This window comes from Macrobrachium rosenbergii, chromosome 28, assembly GCF_040412425.1.
Source record: "Macrobrachium rosenbergii isolate ZJJX-2024 chromosome 28, ASM4041242v1, whole genome shotgun sequence".
NCBI classification, from domain to species: domain Eukaryota; kingdom Metazoa; phylum Arthropoda; class Malacostraca; order Decapoda; family Palaemonidae; genus Macrobrachium; species Macrobrachium rosenbergii.
In genome coordinates this window covers 8,268,616-8,289,623 of record NC_089768.1, presented here as the reverse complement: position 1 = coordinate 8,289,623, position 21,008 = coordinate 8,268,616, and the positions used below count along the sequence as shown (strand labels likewise).

The window sequence follows — 21,008 nt, the reverse complement described above, 5'->3', positions numbered from 1 at the left end:
TCAGTAGAATATGTTAAATTCAGTATTTGTTTCAAAACCCCTCGCTTCGTCAAGTACACCTGTAAAAATTGATGTGGTCTACAACAGTCAATTTGTCTTCAGTCCGGATGTCATAAGTCTATTCGTCTATCGAGGGTTCGAGTTGATTGTCGTCAAAGTCGTTTTTGTCTAAATGAGAACTGTAGTACAACTGGGATTTTCAGTTTCATTTTTACTCCATCGCTAAACAGCCATTCATCGCAGGGTCTCGATTATACACCGAAGGCTAACATGAAACCTTCACGACCATGCAGCAGCAGCAGTGCCATTTCACTTGAGCCCATTCCCCCATTCTAAACTTCTCTCCGAATAACTTTGGTTGCTGTCCCTTCCCCTCTAGTAGTTAGGTCGGTTTTTACATAAGAGAGCGAGTTTTCATTGTCATCTTTTGAATATTGATTCACAGCCTTGCTTACGGGCAATTTTGCATGGAAATTAACAATCCATGAGCAGATACGTAATTATCTATCAAAGGGAATTGGAATGTTGAGGTCATCAACTCAAATCCCCAAACTTCCTATCATTTCACACCTATCATGAATTTACGTTATCTTGGGTAAGGCCTGTTATTTATATATTCATTATTATCAGTCCTTTTGAATGATTGTGATTATTTTAACTTCCGTAAGTCAATTAATATTCCAACCCCATTTATAGATCACAATTATCTTCAATTAAGTTAATGTTGATTCTTTATCCTAATCTCTTTTTTTTTTTTTTTACAAATGTTTCACTGTTCATTATTTCTCCCTTTACATTTGAATTTTAATTCAATTTGAATTCTTATTTATGTGTACTTAATACTTCGAAGTGACGCAGGTTTTGCATTCCTTCTAGCTGTCTAATTTTACACACACATATATAATGTATGTGTAAAATGCATTATATTATATATATATATATATATATATATATATATATATATATGTGTGTGTGTGTGTGTGTGTGTGTGTGTGTGTGTGTGTGTGTGTGTGTGTGTGTGTGTGTACCGTGGACCATTAGATGGTCAAGAATCGTCCAACAGTGAAGAGAATACTTGTTGTTCAGGCATCCAAGTACTGACGAAACCTAATATTGGTGAACTCCGCCAATTTCTCTCTCTCTCTCTCTCTCTCTCTCTCTCTCTCTCTCTCTCTCTCTCTCTCTCTCTCTCTCTCTCTCTCTCATTATATATATATATATATATATATATATATATATATATAGATAGATAGATAGATAGATAGAGAGATAGACAGATAGATAAAATAGGTAGATAAACAGCTTATGTAATGTAGGACATCGCATTAGGAGAAAATAGAGAAAATGCTGCGGATTCTTACGTCACCTCCAGGAAAAAGAGCCCAAAACTCTTCCGCGTACGGAGCGTTGTTTCTGCTGCAGTGGAAGCAGTAGCCACCCTTTCGAAAGATTTATGGGTTTAGCCATGGTTTAGGAAATACCTTAGAACAGTTACTAAAATATATATCGTGGTTTTTGAAACAGAGCGTGAATCCTTGATTTAGAAAAGGCCATTTCAGTATTGTGTTGTCCATTTCCTGTTTTATAAGATCAAATGCCACTGAAGAATTAAACAGCAAATCCATTATATTAGGCTGATCGAGACGATAGAAAGACTGATTTTTCTCAAGCAGCAGACTCAGAGAGTGCTTTGGAAGTGAAATTTGTGATGAAGGACACTGAAAAGTAAAATGCTTTCGTTTAACACTTGCATGGAACATTGAAATCTTTAGATTCATAACGTATCGCAAGAACCCGGCATAGTTGACAGAGAGATGTAGTTAAAGAAATACGCTGTTTTCTCTTTCATCCGTTGTTAAAAAATAGTCATTATATTTTAGTTAAACTTTGAATGTTTAGATAACTGTGAAAATGGAGTCATATAAAAAGAGTGCTACATTTATCCTCTTCACCATTTGTTGTATGTGTAACTTGAACGTGGCAAACCTTTTTCGAGAAGAAAGGGACAGCAGACGACCAGCATACACTAAAACTAATGTGTCTGGCCGATACGGCCTTTCTTGGAACGTCAGAGATAAATTGAGGTTTCCTGTTGAATGGAGAAAGATTGGAGGTAAGTGATTCAGGTATTTGCTCATCTCAGTTTGTTTAAACTGTCTTTGTTAAGGATAACGGCTACTTTATTTTTCATTAGTGGGGATTAGATAACCACAGCAGTAAGTATATAATTTGTTACCTATTGTTCCCTCCATTTCTGGCAGACAGTCTCCATTCTAGTTAAAGACGAAAAGCAACAGCGTTGTCAGAATGATAACAGATCAGTACCGAACTTGAAAGAAGAAAACGCGAAACTGCATGTGGATTTCTTAAATATATTTGTTCTCCGAGTTGTTTTTTTCAAGTTTCAGTGATGTCAGAATATTACTCAGCGGAACACAAGACACTAAATGTTACCGAAAACGTCATCGACAAAACTTGGATTCAGTTCATTACAAAGAAAAATCAAATCAAATAGGCTAGCGCACCCCCACATAATTGAATGAATTGCACCCGTTTGATTTAATTGAAATAAATCAGTTAGGCAATTCTAATGCTGTGTTTTTAATGTAATTTGTTCTGAATCATCGCCTGTTTTCGGATATAACAAGAGAATATGTCTATTGACAAATACGTGATATGATGCTACCTGTTCGTTTATGTTATATTAATTAATCCCAGATCCCCTTTTCCTGCCGAGAGCAACCAGATCCACTGAACAGCAGTACCAATATGCAGTAAATGTGCCTCGCTGTCGAGCTTCTCAGTTCCAGAGGTCCTTTATTCCTCGCACCGCTGGACTGTGGAACAGCCCTCCAGAGGATGTCGTGCAACTGGAACTTCAGAAGTTCAAGCAGAGATGCAACGCATTACTTCCCTAATACAATTCAACTTGTATTTTAATATTTTACTTGCATTTTTATTTATTTATTTATATGTTCATTTATCTCTTTTTCTAATTGATCCCCTCTTTCTGTATGTCCACTACCTTCTGTTACTTCTTTCGAATGAACACCTTATTCTTGGGAAGTTTGAATTTCAAGTCAATGGCCCCTGTGGTGGGCTTGTTCCATATGAATAGGTTTTCATCTGAATAAAAATGATAATAGTATTAAACTGGCCCTATGGCGGCGCCGACTCATGTTCCTGGAGCAGTTCGGTACAGTAAATTGCAAGGTGCAAAGACTCTTAGAAAGTTCTTAATTTGTTACTAATACATTGCACGTTACATTAATTGCACATGACTACACGAAAACTGCTAATGTATAGAAAGGTGGGGAGACAATATTTTAATGGAGATAAAAAAAAAATCTGTAACGATAACAATGCCCTTCTCATTCTTGCAGAGGATCGAAGTCTTCACCCAGTAAATATGACTGCAGTGGAAGTTCTTCAAAGTAAGAAACCTTTCGTCTTTTTATAATATAAATGATACCTAAATAATAATGCGTATACTTTTACGTTGTTCTGTTATCTAAACTAAAGCTTGGGCTTCTTGTAAAAGTAGATGATCAATTAATATAAAAAAAGAGCTTCAATAATTCGTGATATCAAGTCATCTGTTGTTATGGTATATATTTAATCGTCTGTTTAGTATAAAAACACAGCCAGACTGGTTTAGGTAAGTCAGCCCTTGTCTAGTCTTCGGTTTCGACCATCGCTGTCTCTGAGAGAATACCTCTTAACGCACTTCTTTTTTCGCAACAGAGGAGAAAAAGGACAGACTTAAGCTCAGGATACTCATTAATAAACGAAAAGTGCAAGTTTTCAGAGATGACATATTGGTAAGTGTTATCACTTTTATCTTTTGTCAACCATTTGTCTCCATTTTACTAAGTATTGTTTTATGTCTTGAACGCTTCCAGGATAAAGGTCCAATTTCCTTTATTTTGGGGGTGCTAATCTGTTTTGATTTAATATTTTTAAGTTTTCTTAAAGCTAGTCAAAGAGCCTTAGGGGCTTCAGATGCAAAGAAAAAATTATGATGTCTAGTAAATGAATTATAAGAATTGCAGTCAAAATTCTGCCATGAATTTTATCTTTTTGTGATGTTTCAGAGGTTACGCTTTATGTAACCTTTGCCATCATATCTGGGTATTTGATCATATTACCAAGAAAGGGATTATCATTCCAAGCTAAATTACTGGTGAACTTCCATTCCCAGATATACGAAAAGTTTGGAAATTTAACCCAGTTCAAGTTCTACACTCACTCTGGCTTCCACGTGCTGGTCCTACACCCAAGCACTGGTCAGCTCATGCAGGCCAGAATGTTCCTGACCCACCAACCGGCCGAGCACCAAAATCTGGCCGCGCACTTAGCCAACATTTTGCCTGGTCGACTGGTCGTCATTGCAGCTGTGGTGAGGACCAGGATTAATAGAGTGCTCTATTAATCCTGGTGGGGACGAGCATCAAGGAATTCTCTTCTCAGATCATTTCAGTGTCCTCCATTCTTTCCACTTGCCCAAACTAACCAAGTATCAGGTTGTCTCTTCTAAACCATTAGGCATTTTATTGATACAATGTCGGGAAAATTTTTATGAACCATATCTTAACTTTGGAGAGGAGAATGATAAATTGTTGAAAAACCTGATAGATATTTAATGTTGATATGATTTTCATCAGCAAGAGAATGAAGTCAACGACTCTCCCAAAAGCCAGATGCCGTGGGATTCTTAGGCCATGCTGAGGCTATAGATGCACTGGAGTGGTTAGGGGCCAGTCGAATTCGCCAACTAGCGCTCTTCGAAGGCTGGGCCATGATTGCGCATGCTCCGGAGAGTGTTACGACTCCCGCAGAATATTTCTATCCTCTTCATAAAATCTTTGGATCCTATGAAAAGGTAAACCATTCGTTTCAATAGTGGCAACAGTTTACAGACAATTATGCAATATTATGTCGAGAGAGAAAGCAGTCTGGTTTTGTGTAAGCATAGGCCTATTTATAGAGGTACCTAATTCATTATGTTTTAATTGAGTGATAATTGTACAGTATGGTTTAGAAGTGGAGAGAGAGAGAGAGAAAGAGAGAGAGAGAGAAGAAAACTGTATTATAAGACTAATACTAGAACACGCGATTGATCTCTTGCAGGCCTCCAAAGGACGAGTGTGGGCGGAGGTCATAACCATTCACCGTCGCTTAGAGGTCGGGTACCCGTCGCCAATCGACGTCCAGTGCTTCGTACCCAAAGGACCAAGTAATTCCTCAACATGTTTCAAATAGACTAACATTCTCACATGGGTAAAACATTCTGTTCTTTTACGACTATCCATCTTCTGCTTATTTGACTAAACGTTTGTCACTTGCCTGCACAAGCCTTAGTAATGACTTCACCTGAAACAGTGGAACAATGGGACATTTGTGTCATGAGTAGAATTGATTTTGGTAAAATTCGAAATGTGTATAGATTTACTCACACGCGAATCAGTTATTAATGTTTTGAGTTTTGCAACATAATACATAATCATGGGTATAAAAGTACATTTATTTTTCCAAACTGTGATTCTTACACCGGACATCACATTACTTACCAACTTCCTCATTTGCATTGCTCTGTTTTCAACTCCCGTCATGAATTATTGCACTTCTAAAGTTAGACCCTTAAAGAATTTGCCTTATTTGCCTTTTCAAGTACCCATGTATCGTTGCAAAGAGGAGAACATGTCTTGCTTGTACGTCATAACTTCTGATCTAGAACCTACATTCCATTTCACACAAGATGCTCTTTTTTTCATTGCTTGCTCAATAATGACTTTGCATTCCAGTATACCAAGGCAACAGAAATGTTCTGCTTTCCCCTAGGTCTACCCGTCTCCCATAACATGACACTCTTCCTCCATCTCTTCATTATTACCTCTTTTAAAATCCCTTACTTTTTGTACGTTTTGCGTTCCTGGCCTTCACTTCCAATACCCCATATTTTATCAAATATAATTTAATCTCAAAGCAAACAAATTTCCTTCTAACGTCCCTACTTTCGAAATCAGAGCTATCACCTCAAACTTTGCTTTGTTTGTTACTTTGGCTCTTTTACTTCTTTCCATTTCACTCTCTCATCCTTTTAACATTAATAGACCCTTCCTTTGACCAAGCTGTTAAACTCAGGTTATCTGCATGTAAAAATCCTGTGGCATTTCTTTATACCCTTCCTTATATTATTTTTTAAATTTAGATACCTGCTAGTGTATAGTTTCCAGATTATGTGCTGTTATTTACTACCAACACCTGCTCAATACAATCTCTTCCTAATTTTTTGTCTTAGTACTCTGAAAATCCTTTTTCAAGATCCACAGATATTACATGACCCCTTCTTTCGAAAAGAGCATCTCTCATCATAAAGATTCCCTCTGCGAATGATGGCCCTGGTACAGTCCCAGACAAAACTCCCTTCACCCGTGGTCTGGGTTATGTGAATATGGTAACGTCGCACTCTGTCGAGTCCGTCGAGAATTGGGAAACTACCTTGGCGATAGTTAAAGTATTCACTTGGAATGAATGAAAGGGGTTTGTCTGAGACGCTTTGCTTAAATCTATGATGTTTAACTATCGCCAAGGTAGTTTCCCAATTCTCGGCGGATTCGAAAAAGTGCGACGTTGCCATATAAGATAATTGTTGTACTGTATATTTTAAATTTTTTCTCACCTTTCTTCCGTATCCTCTCTTCTCCCATACTTTCATTTTAGGTTTCAAAAATCTTCCTCCTCTGAGTTTTTCTCACTACGGTTCATCCCCACTGTCATTAGCGTATCACTATTGTCATGCTTTTTTTTATAGTTCCATCTCTTTTATCGTGTTTCATGTATTCTGGGCAGTTCTTCATGCACTGGTTCGCCGACAACTCAGAACAAATCGATTGTTCTTCATCAAGCTTCTTAAATACTTTACTTGTTGTTAGACTCACTTAACCTCCTCAGGCGTCTCATTCTCTATATGTCCTTTTGTACGCCAGTATCTTCTGGTTCTGATTCATTCTGAAAACGCTGAGAGTAGCCTACTGCCCAGCGCGTTCTACATACGCTGAAAATAATGCCTTTCTCGTTCTATTATTTTTCAACTATACAGTGTCTTTATTTTCATCCTTTATATCCGTTTTAATCTTCTATATTCTTGTGGGTTACCACAGTCTTTCTCAGTTCACAACCATCGCGTTCAGTATCTTGAATCTTTAGCTCTGTCCTATTTTTTGTTTCAATGTGACCGTTTATGTTTCCTCTTCTTCTGGCTTACTCTGTGACTGAGGCACTTCTGGTAAAGCTTCCCAAAAATAATTTTTCTTCTGGTGTTCCTGTTGGTATTGATGTATACTGAGAGGACACGAAAGGCCTTCTCTCCTATGATGCTTCTACTCTTTATTACCCTTCGATTATGTTAACACTTCTATCATATCTGCGATTTCATCTTGAACCAGTATGCGCACCCCATTCTAGCATGCTTCGTCTCCACTTCGTCAGAAAGAATTGTTAGCAGTTGCTTTTTTACCTACTCCTGTACTCAGCGCATGTTCACTTGTCTTCATGCCATTAACTCTAGTGGCTCTCTGCTTTATCCTATGGCTGCTTCAACATTTACCAAGTTCTACCTCATTACAATTCTTCTATTATGTATTTATCTTTTTTTTTATTCTATCTGGGATAATTCTCATCCACTGCATATTTACAGGTTATCGGAGGCTGGGGGTCTTCCAGTAGTTGAACTTAACCTCATGCTGTGATATGTCTTTTCTAAATATTCCTTGTGTCATCGCAGACAAACTTAACCTTTCTCATTTGTCTAGGTAATTTGAAAATCTCTGTCTGGTAAGTAATTAGGAGTATAACGGATAAACTAGTATCCTGAAGCTTAGCCTTTGATGCATCAATGAGCGATAAGAGGTGTCATTTTCTCGTTCTTCCATCTTACTTTCCACCCTCTCCTAACAATTTTTTAATAGTGCAACTGCGAGGTTTTCCTTCTGTTACACCTTTCAAACCTTTTTACTGTCATTTTCCGTTTCAGCTCTGAATGACCTCCTCATAAGTACCAGCGCTTGGCCTTTGGCCTAAATTCTATATTCTGTTCTCTGTTCCGATAAGAGGTGATCGAATTCCCGATTCTGAAGATAATTTCATTTTCTCGTGCAGTGCCACGGTGCCAGTGGCACGCGGACCCTACCATGGAAGATCAGCGGAAATTTTGTGAAACTTTCGATGGGTATTCTAGACTGTGCACCTGTAAGGACCCAATCAAACCTCTTGACTTTAGATACGGCGCTGTGAGTACAGTACTGCATTTAGTATGGGTGCATTTTGCACACTTCCTTTTCTGTATGTTAATTTTTCACGATTTTTTTTTTATGGCCTGAATACAAACAGATTTTACAAGTAGGCCTACTGTCTCGTAAGGATTCGTTGCTGAGCTCTTTCAATCAAACACTTATATATACTTTTTTTAACTTGAGCTTCTGAGAAATATATAAAACAATTAGATATCGCATAAAAAGAATTAACAAAAAACTTCCTTTAATAGTGTTTTAAGTTAAAGGACACTGACTTTATTAATAATTCTCCACATGAATATTTCATAATATAATTTGTTCCTGTATGCTTAGTGGTATATCCTTGCCTTCTCTGAACAATTATAAATGATTACTTATGGACACCTCTTTGAGTTCTTAATCCTCTTGTTTGCAACACATTGGAAACAAAGATTTGTTGGTATAGCTTTCTCTACTTCATTGTCTGACCCCGTAGGGGGGTAGTGCCATCAGTACACCTCATGCGGTGCACTGTAAGCATTACTTAACGTTCTTTGTAGCGTGCCTTTTATGGCCTCTAGCTACAGCCCTTTTCATTCCTTTTACTGTACCTCCTTTCATATTCTCTTTCTTCCATCTTACTTTCCACCCTCTCCTAACAGTTGATTCATAGTGCAACCGCGAAATTTTTCCTCCTGTTACACCTTCAAACCCAAGGTATGTATCTCTATAGACCTTGTTCAAACCTTTTACTGTCAATTTCCGTTTCAGAGCTGAATGACCTCGTAGGTCCCAGTGTTTGGCCTTTGGCCTAAATTCTATATTCAGTTTAATTCAGTTCATTGTATGATTACTGTGGAAGTTCAATAATGAAGTCACAGGCATCATATCCCATGTCAAAGGAATGTTCATTATTTTTCCATCTCAAAATGAATTGGAATGAGTTCAGTACATTAGACATTGCAGAACAAAAAGTGTTTATCACTTCTGACTCTAATCTTATATTTTGGAACACAGGAGAACATTACAATGACAGAAGTCATACCAGTGGCCATGCTGACAGCCATCAAGCCATTTAACTTCTACAGGTAAGAATTCAACACATGCAGAGATGTAAAGGAAGGAAAAAGTGAAACAACGGAGTGGCTGCTAGGCCTTTCGACTTACTGTCCTTTACTTAGCAGACTGACAGAAATATAAAAATAAGTTTACAAAGAAGCTCGTATAATTGCCAGATAGGGATTTTCAGTCTGCTAAGCAGAGGAGAGTAAGTCGAAAGGCCTAGCAACCAGTCAGCTGTTTCACTTTCCTTCGTGGCATTTGCCTTTATTTATACATTCATCAGGTTCCATATCTTTGTGATTCAGTTATACATGTAGAGACTTATTCACATTAATGTTGATTTATTGCTTTGAAGAATAATTCTGGATTAGTTAAGTTCGTGATGGAGGGCCGCGTTACTAAAGATAGGATCCCTTAATTCTGAAAACCTGGGAGAATCCACGTAAGATTTAGTTAAATGCCGTCAGTGCACCTCATGCGGGACACTGTAGGCATTACTTAAGGTTCTTTGCAGCTTCCCCGTGGCCCCTAGCTGCAACCCCTTTCATTCCTTTTTCTGTACCTCCGTTTATATTCGCTTTCTCCCACCTTACTTTCCACCCTCTCTTAACAATTGTCTCATAGTGCAACTGCGAGGTCTTCCTCCTGTTACACCTTTCATATCTTTTTACTGTCAGTTTCCGTTTCAGCGCTGAATGACCTCATAGGTCCCAGAGCTTGGCCTCCAGCCTAAATTCTATCTTCTCTATCCAAATGTGTCCTCAAGACATTGTGTTAAATATGAGAGCAAACAAAAACAGTCTCGGAAGCCAAAGTAGAGGTATGGACGAAGCAGATGACGTGAACACAATGACGGAAAAGAAACATCAGGACAAGGAATGATAATAAGTGCATCTAGAATTTCCCATTTTGTCAAAGGTTTAATCAGTGTGCCTTGGGTATCCAATGCAAAGAGAAGGTCAAAAGCTTCATTTATTCAAGTTTGGAAAGATGTAATCTTCTGACATGTCTTTTAATACTTGACGTTCCCTAACTTTTTGGTTCATACATTTTAGAAAGTAATATGACTACATATCAGGCCAAGAAATATTTCTGCTTGTTGCTCGATACACAAATACGTCAGAGAAAAAACTTAAATATCAGATTTATTCTTCCAGTCATCTCTGTTTGATTCTACCTCACAGACAACTCTTGAATCTACTGGAGACACCGGGGGCTGCCCAGACACCCATAGTAGTGTTGATCGATGGTCCGCAAAGTGAAATCGTACACCTTTCAAGACTTTTTGGGTAATGTAGAAAATGTTTATATGTTCAGCAAATTATTTTTTTGGCATTTTCATTTGGATATGTTTTATTGTGCAGCTGTTAATGTATTACTCGCCCCCTTTTCAGGCTAGACGTCCTCGTACACCAGCCTCAAGGTACAAAGGGTTCCTCCACTCTCCTAAATATGCATTTCAGGTAGGAATTACTTTTAAGTATTACATGTGCAAACACACGTACACACACACACACATAAGCACACACACTCATATACTGTATATATATATATATATATATATATATATATATATATATATATATATATATATATATATATATATATATATATATATATGTGTGTGTGTGTGTGTGTGTGTGTGTGTGTGTTTGTGTGTGTGTGTGTGCACGAGCATGCATACGTCATACATTCATCAACAATTTGTAATTTTGCAAAAGATTCAGCATCTCACTAAGCGGTACTTTGTACTCTATCCAAAAGCCTTCCTTTTGCCCAGACCATTGTGTTTATGAATGAATATTTGGCATTACAGAAACTCTAAACATCACTTTTCAAACGCTGGTAAATGAGGAAAAAGAAGGGGAATTATTTCTCATACAATAAAGATCTCCGATTGATTTTACTCACTATTTCTTTCTGAGTTCAATGAAGTAATTTATATGTGACAGTCTCAAATACTCGTCACTGATTTCAAAGACGATCAGCGATGCTGGCGTGCACTTTTTTTTTTATATATTAATAGGCTATAATGTTTGCAGGTTTTCGGTGCATAATGTTTTCAATTTCTTCCCTCGAGTGGATAAGGCCATCATTCTAGAAGACGATCTGCTGCTCTCTCCTGATTTCTTAAGGTAAGAGAATGTTCCTGAACCTACAGTTGGCTGAGTGTCCAAGAAAAAGGAAAAATGGAATTGTACTCTTAAATGCTGAACCATTTAATGTTACTGAAAAGTAAATTAAGGTGCCAACTCAAGCTGTGATATTGACATGCATTTTACAGTTTGTGCGGAGGAAAAATTGTGAAGCTCGCAAGAGATTGTGCAAAAAACAGAGAGAGAGAGAGAGAGAGAGAGAGAGAGAGAGAGAGAGAGAGAGAGAGAGAGAGAGAGAGAGAGAGTTATTTTATTACCCGCAGGTTACCGTTGTTACACAAAAATATACGAAAGCACATTGCAATTTATAATAGAGAGAGAGAGAGAGTGTGTGTGTGTGTGACTCTCTGGCGAGAGCATCAACTCCAGTGCCTTCAGACGAAACCGAACGGTTAATGACATTCAATAATTAAGGCACCTTAATATGAAAACGATCGGACATGCAGAACACGTATAAATCTACAAGGTCTCTCTTTCCTTGATTTTCGGGCCGCTGGGTGATTAACGACAGGCATAAACACTTTTTCACATTCCTCAGGAAAGCCGAAGAAAGTCAGGAGAGCCCAGTTTTAGTTTTCTGTAAAAATAACTATTGTGCTGGCTTTGTCTGTCCGTCCGCACTTTATTCTGTCTGCACTTTTTTCTGTCCGTACTTTATTCTGTCTGCATTTTATTCTATCCGCATTTTTTCTGTCCTCACTTTTTCTGTCCGAACTTTATCTGTCCTCACTTTTTCTGTCCGCCCTCAGAACTTAAAAACTACTGAGGCTAGAGGGCTGCAAATTGGTATGTTGATCATCCACCCTCCAATCATCAAACATACCAAATTGCAACCCTCTAGTCTCAGTAGTTATTATTTTACTTAAGGTTAAAGTTAACCATAATAACCGTGCTTCTGGCAACGGTATAGGATAGGCCGCCACTGGGCCGTGGTTAAAGTTTCATGGGCCGCGGCTCACACAGCCTTATACCGAGACCACCGAAAGATAGATCCATTTTCGGTGGCCTTGATTATACGCTGTAGCAGCTGTACAGAAAACTCGATTGCGCCGAAGAAACTTCGGCGCATTTTTAACTTGTTTTTTCTGCTTCGCAGCTTCTTTCAACAAACCGCCTGGCTTTTGGACGCAGACCCCACAATCTACTGCGTCAATGCATTCTCCATCAACAGTTATCCTGACGTAGCTTATGATCCAACAGTTCTGCGACGGCTCGAGGTGTTTCCTCAGTTTGGCTGGATGGTGACTCGAAAGTGGGCTAGAGACCAGTACAGATTCTGGATTCCTGAGCAAGTGAGTAAATCTGACTTTTGAGTTTTCTGTCAAAGAAAACTATTGTGCCGGCTTTGCCTGTCCGTCCGCACTTTTTTCCGTCCGCGCTCTTTCTGTCCCCCCTCAGATCTTAAAACCTACTGAGGCTAGAGGGTTGCAAATTGGTTTGTTGATCATCCACCCTCCAATCATCAAGCATACCAAATTGAAGCCCTCTAGCCTCAGTACTTTTTTTTTTATTTTATTTAAAGTTAAAGTTAGCCATAATCGTGCTTCTGACAGCGTTATAGGATAGGCCACCACCGGGTCGTGGTTAAAGTTTCATGGATCGCAGCTCATCCAGCCTTCTACCGAGACCACCGAAAGACAGAGCCATTTTCGGTGGCCTTGATTATACGTTGTTTCGGCTGTACAGAAAACTCGATTGCGCCGAAGGAACTTCGGCGCATATTTTACTTATTTTTATCTTAGCTTGTAAAGATATTAAAATCTGCAGTGAAACTCTGCTGCATCGAGCAGTCTTGCAATCGCAGGATTCACAGCATTTGAAAAGCAAGACTGGGTAAGAAATGAAAGGTTCAGATGATATCATGGTTATACCACTGAAACGAGAGAATGCACCAGTTTTTGCCTTATAGTTTGTTTTTCTATAATGAACAAAAATTTGTTATGAAAATCCACTACAATAGGAATTTATGGTGCATAATAAGCATTCAGTTTCAAATTGGAATGACTAAACCACAATAGTTATCAGTTACATTTTTAGATCAATATGGAATAATGTATTCTTGAATATAGAACGAGTCTACAAAATAAACTTACCTAATTCATTTACTCACCAAGCCAAAGAATTAAGGAAAGAAGTAAAGTTTCTGTAAAAGATATATATATATAGCCATTAATAATAATAAGTGATATGAAACATCAAATGAATACTGACAGTGTTCATGTTCACAAACAACAACGTCTAACAGAGCAGCACAACACTAATCCGAGAATAACCTTCAATTAGGGAGAGTGAATGAGGTGAGTGAAACAAAAAACAAGATCTTACCCATTCCCAGAGGGCTGACGTATGAACAGTGGCGTAGCTGGCATTCCATCAGTTGGGAGCGCCTAGGTGGGGCCAAGATATTTTTGGCGGGGTCAAAGAAAATGACACAAAACTAATGTACCAATTCTGTAATTGGTAAAATATACTATTCTCGAATGTACATATCCATGTGAATGAAGGAAAATAATAGTATTAGTAATTAGTAAATCTGTATTTGAAATTACAGAGCTAAATTTTCAGTTAATTTTCAGCTCCTACTATATGCAAATGCATCAAATACTGTAAGGCTTAAAGTTTAGCTACAAAGGGAATTTCAACTGGGAGGGCCAGTGGCGGGGGTGGGGGGCAGGATTCTGGCTGGCGGGCCCCGGGCACCCCCTGGCCCCCACTATAGCGATGCCACTGTCTGTGAGACACCATTTCAAATGTTTGTCGGAAGTTCCCTTTTCGGACGAACTATGTTTGACCTCCTTGATGAGGCAGATAGACGTTTCATTGTAGGTTCACTTACTTGTCCACTGTATCAGTTTTGTACGTAGAAATCAGTTTTGTAAGTAGAAATCAGTTCCTGTGCATTTAACCAAACCCCCTTAGAGCATTCTGATCCATTTCTTTGATTGTGTTAAACTCCCTCTTTCAGCTTTCTTACCCTAACAACATTTACATTGCCTGTACATTCTTGCACCAGCCTCTACAACCTGTCTTCACTCCCACCATTCAGCACAATAACCTGCAAACATTGTGTTTCTAACTTTGTTTGTGCGTGTCTCTGCATGTTTTAAAGTCCCCTCACAGGCTATTGCCTTTCGGGCGGACGTCGGCCGGGTAACCAAAACCCCCCACCATGTCGTCACTCATGGCAGTAACCATCCAGTAGACGGCCTCACTCTCCGACCCTTGACGCGGGGTGAACGCTGGTCCCCGAGTTTGCAAGGCCAACACGTTACCAACTGTACTAGCCAGACGGCTTGACGACATTTAAAAGTAAAATCTATGCAAACATGATCAAACATGAATTGACCTTGTTCACTGCAATTCTTAGGCCACGGGAGACTGGGACTGGTGGCTCCACGCTCAGGATTCTCGACATGGCCGCGATGTCCTGGTTCCAGAGATCAGCAGGACTTTCCACGCTGGTTCCGCAGGAGCCCACGTGACAGGATGGGCACAGGAGAGTTTCTTTAACCACATGATTTATAACAAGGATCCTCTGGTCAAGCTCAGGGGGCTGCAAAGGTGTGCACAAAAAATGATTCGTCACAATTGTTTTCTATTTTGGATAACTCATGAACTTTTTTGTTTTGCTGCAAATGATACCTTTTCATTCTTCTACCTGATCTAAAAGACTTTCAGTTTACTTGAGCATTTCCACTTTCAGCCTAACCAGCGCCAAGTATGAAGAAAAGATTCGGGAAGAAATTCTTCATGCTCAAGAAATCAAAATCACTGGAAGCCCTTGCAAAGAATTCTTTCTTCCACCTGATGAGGTAATGAATAGTATTTAGTTTCTCAGATCTAAAAATATAAGGAAGGGGGAAGAAGTCATACTCGTATATAATCAAGAGCTGAAATTGGCCCAATTATTATTATTATTATTATTATTATTATTATTCAGAAGATGAATCCTATTCATATGGAACAAGCCCGCAGGGGCCACTGACTTGAAATTGAAGCTTCCAAAGAATATGGTGTTCATTAGGGAACAGTAAGATGAGCAAGGGGAAACACAGAGAGAGATCTCGCTTATTAAAAAAGAAAAAAATAAATTAATAAATAGATAAAAAGTATTAAAATACAAGGAGAATAATATTAGGGTAGCAATGCATTGCATCTTCCCTTGAACTTTCGGAGTTCCAATTGCACGACATCCTCAGTAGGGAGCCAGTTCCACAGTCCAACGGTGTGGGGAACAAAGGACCTCTGGAACTAAAAAGTTCGACAGTGGGGCACATTTACTGCATACTGGTACTGCTGCTGTTCAGCGAATCTGGCTGCTCTCGACAAGAAAAGGGGATCAGGGATCAACTGTGAATGTGAAAACGTATACTAACACCATTACTTGTGTTTATTCCTTTCAGAAAGGACCTTTCAAAGTCTTCATGAAAGCTGACACCAGGAGTGACGAGTATGCCTCCTTTTACGTGATGCACCTGGTAAGTGATGGCTGGGTCCGAGTGGCGCTCCTTAAATGGCTGCCTGCCCTCGGCAAAGATTAATTTCACCATTGATATGTAATACGCTTTATCACCTTAGCATGCTAGACAATGATTTTATCAGGGTTGATCAGGTATGCGTAATTATCCAGACTTTACATAGATAGGCGGGATATGTATATATATATATATATATATATATATATATAAACAAAAAATGTATACATGCTTGTGTGAAATTTGTAGATGCAATCTAACAATCTTTATGAACGTACAAATTACAATCCCACAAAAACAAAATTAACATGAAAAACTATATAGTACGTTGGCTGCTGCAAGACAACATCCATTTTCTGGTGAATGTGGAATAAGATACATGAACAAAGTAATTATAAAGTATGTAAGTGAATAGAACGACGAGTTTGGTCGGTTATAGATATGAATTACCTGCTGAGTGGACTCACTAGATCACTTGCCTCAGAAGAGGCAATAAATAATATTATTAATGGTATATGGCTTACAGACTGGTTCATCATGTATTTGATTGTGAAGAGGGCATTGTGAACAGATGGATCTTGGAATGGAATATGAAGTATGCGAATGGAGAGATGTAGTCTGAAGAGAATGTGTTGAGGTAAACAGGGCAATTAAATATTTCATGCGCATTGGAATGAACTTGTACTTAATGACATGTGTAGAAAGATATCTGAACATCTCCTGGGAGTCTCCAATGACCATATGTAAGGCTAATAGCATTCATCTATAACAATGGCTACCTGGTTGATGTATCGTCGACTCAATTCTACCACAGTTCTTGTTTATCATTACTTTGCCGAATAATTTTAAGTATCTGAAGAAGACAAAGGAGTGGGTTTTTTAAATTAAAGCTTATCTAATGTTACTTTTTTCCGTTTTTCTCATAACACGACCGACAGTGCCTTCATGCATACCCCGAGGACACTCGGGAGCAGTACAGAGGAGTCATCCGCTTCAACATCCACGGACAAGTCCTCTACATCATCGGCTGTCCTGTTTCTCCTTTCTGGTGAGTCAACCAAGAACATTAGAGGGAGATGGGGAGAGTTCACTGCTAGTGCACGTAGGCAGTAATCAGTTGCGTATAATATGCGAAGAGCTCAAACTGTTTTAAGCTGTTCCACCAACAGGGCATTAAATATGGATTATGGACTATCAGCTTAATATCTGGTGAGGATGGGGTGAGTTCACTGCAGGTATGCAGTAATCAGTTGCGTATAGTTTGTGAAGAGCTCAAAATGCTTTAGGGTGTTTTAATAATAGGGAGTTGCACTTTCAACCCAGGAAGGCGAATGGCCTATGGCGAAATCTTCTAGTAAGATGGTAGAAGGAAGTAAGGACGTTGCTCCCACACTGACAGTTCTTCCGCTGGTGGGACTTTTTGGACATCATGGCAGTAGTTAGGAGCAGAGTCTTGTTATTATTATTATTATTATTATTATTATTATTATTATTATTATTCAGAAGATGAAACCTGTTCATATGGAACAAGCCCACCAGACGGGCCAGTGACTTGAAATTCAAGCTTCCAAAGAATATGATGTTCATTAGGAAGAAGTAAGAGGAGGTAAAGGGAAACACATAAAGAAGAGATCTCACTTGTTAAAAAAGAAAAAAGAAATTAATAAATAGATAAAATGTATTAAAATGCCAGGAGAATGGTATAAGGGTAGTAATGCATTGCATCATCGCTTGAACATTTAAAGTTCCAGTTGCACCATTTCTTTGTAATGAAAATATAAATTTCATTGTTGTTAACATTAATTTAACTGATTTTTTTGTACTGAATTTCTCCACCGAATGGAGAAACTTTTCTACCACCAGAAATAAGATATTTTTAGCTACCTAACGTGACTACTTCACTTGTCTGTGGCCTAAACCTTGCGTAGTCTAACTTCATAAACTGTGGTTGGCTGTGAAAACGCTGTTCGAATAATCGGTGATACATAATTACAGAAATAACACAAAAAATTACGGTATTTAAATTTACAATAGGAATGTAGATAGGCTTCATTAAACAACAGTTACTTCATAATAATGGCGGTATTTTCTTATTCTTTCGTTTCAGTTCGATGTTTCCAAAGGGCGTGGAGCTTCTCACACCTTCTACGCAGCTGATAAACGAAGCTGAAGAGGTGGCAACTATGTGGCAGCAGCGTTATTACAGTCCGTATTATCTCTTGAGAAGAGCAGCCAAAGACCCTGCGGAAGAATTCCTCATGAGGAACACTTTCAGAAACTCCTGGGGAGGATCGAAGAACTCTGAAAGATTCCAGTAAGCGTCGTGAAGGATGGGGAAAAGCTTTCCTCATTTGAGAGACCCCGAAGAAATTTGAAAATGAGAAAATAAACGCAACATCTAATACAGTTCATGGCATTCTAACCCATGTTCTAACCTCCCCGCGTGGAAAGTACGACTGTGATATTTTATATGAAAGAGGAAGTATAGAATTCTATGCTTTAATAGCACTAATGATAGTAAGAGAACATTAAGTTTTCATGGTATTATTGCCAACCGAACGAACGTGATACTACTGAGTATCCTACTTCTTGCCAAAATTCTCTGACTCTAACCAAAGATAATTCTCCTTCGTTCTAGAGACAAGTTGATGACTGGTAAGAAATAAATTCTGTGTTGTTTCTTGTGTTTTTTGTATCTAATTATAAATAAATAAGAACAACTGTTGAGTGACCTTCTCCTCTGGAAATTTTATTCATTCTAGCGTAAGTCACAGTATGATTCTAATAAGATTTATGAAAATCTGTCAGAATGAGACGACAGAGTTGTAAGAAACATGGAATGTTAAAACTAAGCTGAAAGGCAAACCAATGCCAGCGAGAAACTGAGTATCATAATATCAGTGTACGCAGTCAGATGAAGGCTTTAGCAGAAGATATCTTGGAACACTGCCCAAAGCAGCTACTGAAAAGCCTACGGTTTAAGCCAATAAAACCTTAACCTTTAAAGGATGCAATGGTGGTAAATGATGTACATTTTTAAAAACATTTATAACTTCTGCCGTGTTTCATTTTCCCATTCTTGCTACCTTCTAATCAGATTTCCCACTTCTCGCTAGTACCGCTGGTTCATCCGCATTACAGTTATGACTAAAGACCAGAGTTATATCCCCTTCGGCCACTTGGTTTCGTTTTTACTTCTAACTAGGTCTCCTGGCCAGTTCACGCACATTAGAGCCAAACCCAGCAGCCTACTTTCACCTCAAAGCTCTGATTATGATATTCTTCTATCACTTGATTGCTTCAGTCTCACGGCTTCATTTCGCCCTTTAACATCCCCTGTCTTCGTATTCAAGATGAAACCAAGAAGAGACAAAAATGCTGAGAGAGAGAGAATCTAATAACGTTAACATGCGATATAATCATAAAAATTCTTTAGTTAGTTTAGTACGTGAAAAAAAAAGAGAAAAACCTGCTGAATTCGACTGTAAAGTTAGTCTCCTATCTACAGAGGCTGGAAATCAGTTAGCACAGAATGAAGTTTAATCTTCATAAGCAAGAATCAACACGGAAGATCTAGTTGCTCTTATTGTGAGCGATATGTCGGCCATGGCAGTCTTTCCTAATCGCCTGCGCATTCCTATAGCCTACAACAAGGAGCTATATGTTCTTTGACTTAAAATTGATACTTGGCACATAGCCACAACTTAAAATTGATACTTGGCACATAGCCACAGACTTGTATACCATACATAGATCAATGATTTTATACTGAAGGCAGCGGCCAAGATAATATTTTTGTTCTTATCAATTCATGCAAAGTATTACAGTCAGTCAAGACGTCCCATAATCGCAGAGATATGGTAGTATGGGTAAAGAGAATATAATATAATATAATATAATAATATATATATATATATATATATATATATATATATATATATATATATATATATATATATATATATATATATATATATATATATTTCTGACTCACATCGGGAACCAACCTCGGTCTCCCGAGTGACAGGCCTACCTTGGTAGGTCAGTCAGTACCGCCGTGGCCTGTCGTTCAGGAGACCGAGGTGAGTCAGAAGTGTATTTGTGTGAAACACAGTTCCTCGTTGGATGAGTCAGTAGAGTTCTCGGCTAGCACTCTGCTAGGCCCGAGTTCGAGTCTCCGGCCGGCCAATGAAGAATTAGAGGAATTTATTTCTGGTGATAGAAATTCATTTCTCGCTATGATGTGGTTCTGGTTCCACAATAAGCTGTAGGTCCCGTTGTTAGGTAACCAATTGGTTCTTAGCCACGTAAAATAAGTCTAATCCTTAGGGCCAGCCCTAGGAGAGATGTTAATCAGCTCAGTGGTCTGGTTAAACTTAGGTATATTCAACTTGTGTGAAACACATACTCATGTGTTCATTATATATATATATATATATATATATATATATATATATATATATATACATATATATATATATACAGTATATGTATGTATGTATGTGTGTGTGTCTGTTTGTGGGTACGTACATTATGTTGGCCAATGTAGCCTACCTCATTCAAATCGAGATACTACCAATAGGAAGATATATGATTCTTCAAATATTTGCGAAACAGTTTAATGTTGGAATCCTCTTTTTGCCAACACATTCACAGAATGGTTAACTATTTTTCCTATGCATTCACTTCTTTCCTCACTCATCTGACCACAATGGATATGCGATACTTTTGTCCTCATGGCGGTGGTTATAATTATATTGTCACTGTTCTGTGGCTGTTTTAACGGATAGCTCAGCCCGACGAAGTGTTATTTCGTAATATATGTATATATATATATATATATATATATATATATATATATATATATATATATATATATATATATATATAAATGGTGTTTCAATTCGATGCACACATTTCAGTGAGAAGTCGCTGGGCTTACCTTCTGTGATACGTTGCTGAATAAGAACTAACATCAAATATATATACGAGTATATATATATATATATATATATATATATATATATATATATATATATATA

General features: G+C 38.2%; 1 protein-coding gene across 1 annotated transcript; it reads left to right on the top strand.

Moving 5' to 3' along the window:
* The first annotated feature begins 1,377 nt into the window (after positions 1–1,377).
* Positions 1,378–19,022, top strand: LOC136854001 (protein O-linked-mannose beta-1,2-N-acetylglucosaminyltransferase 1-like). Its single transcript, XM_067129955.1, has 17 exons — positions 1,378–2,113; positions 3,384–3,434; positions 3,745–3,821; positions 4,202–4,399; positions 4,697–4,882; positions 5,131–5,236; positions 8,161–8,291; positions 9,291–9,361; positions 10,520–10,624; positions 10,730–10,798; positions 11,378–11,470; positions 12,588–12,783; positions 14,859–15,052; positions 15,195–15,303; positions 15,895–15,969; positions 16,905–17,014; positions 18,074–19,022. Exons 1-17 carry the CDS (start codon positions 1,912–1,914, stop codon positions 18,282–18,284), a joined length of 2,184 nt encoding a protein of 727 aa, XP_066986056.1. The 5' UTR covers positions 1,378–1,911; the 3' UTR covers positions 18,285–19,022.
* Positions 19,023–21,008: the final 1,986 nt, after the last annotated feature.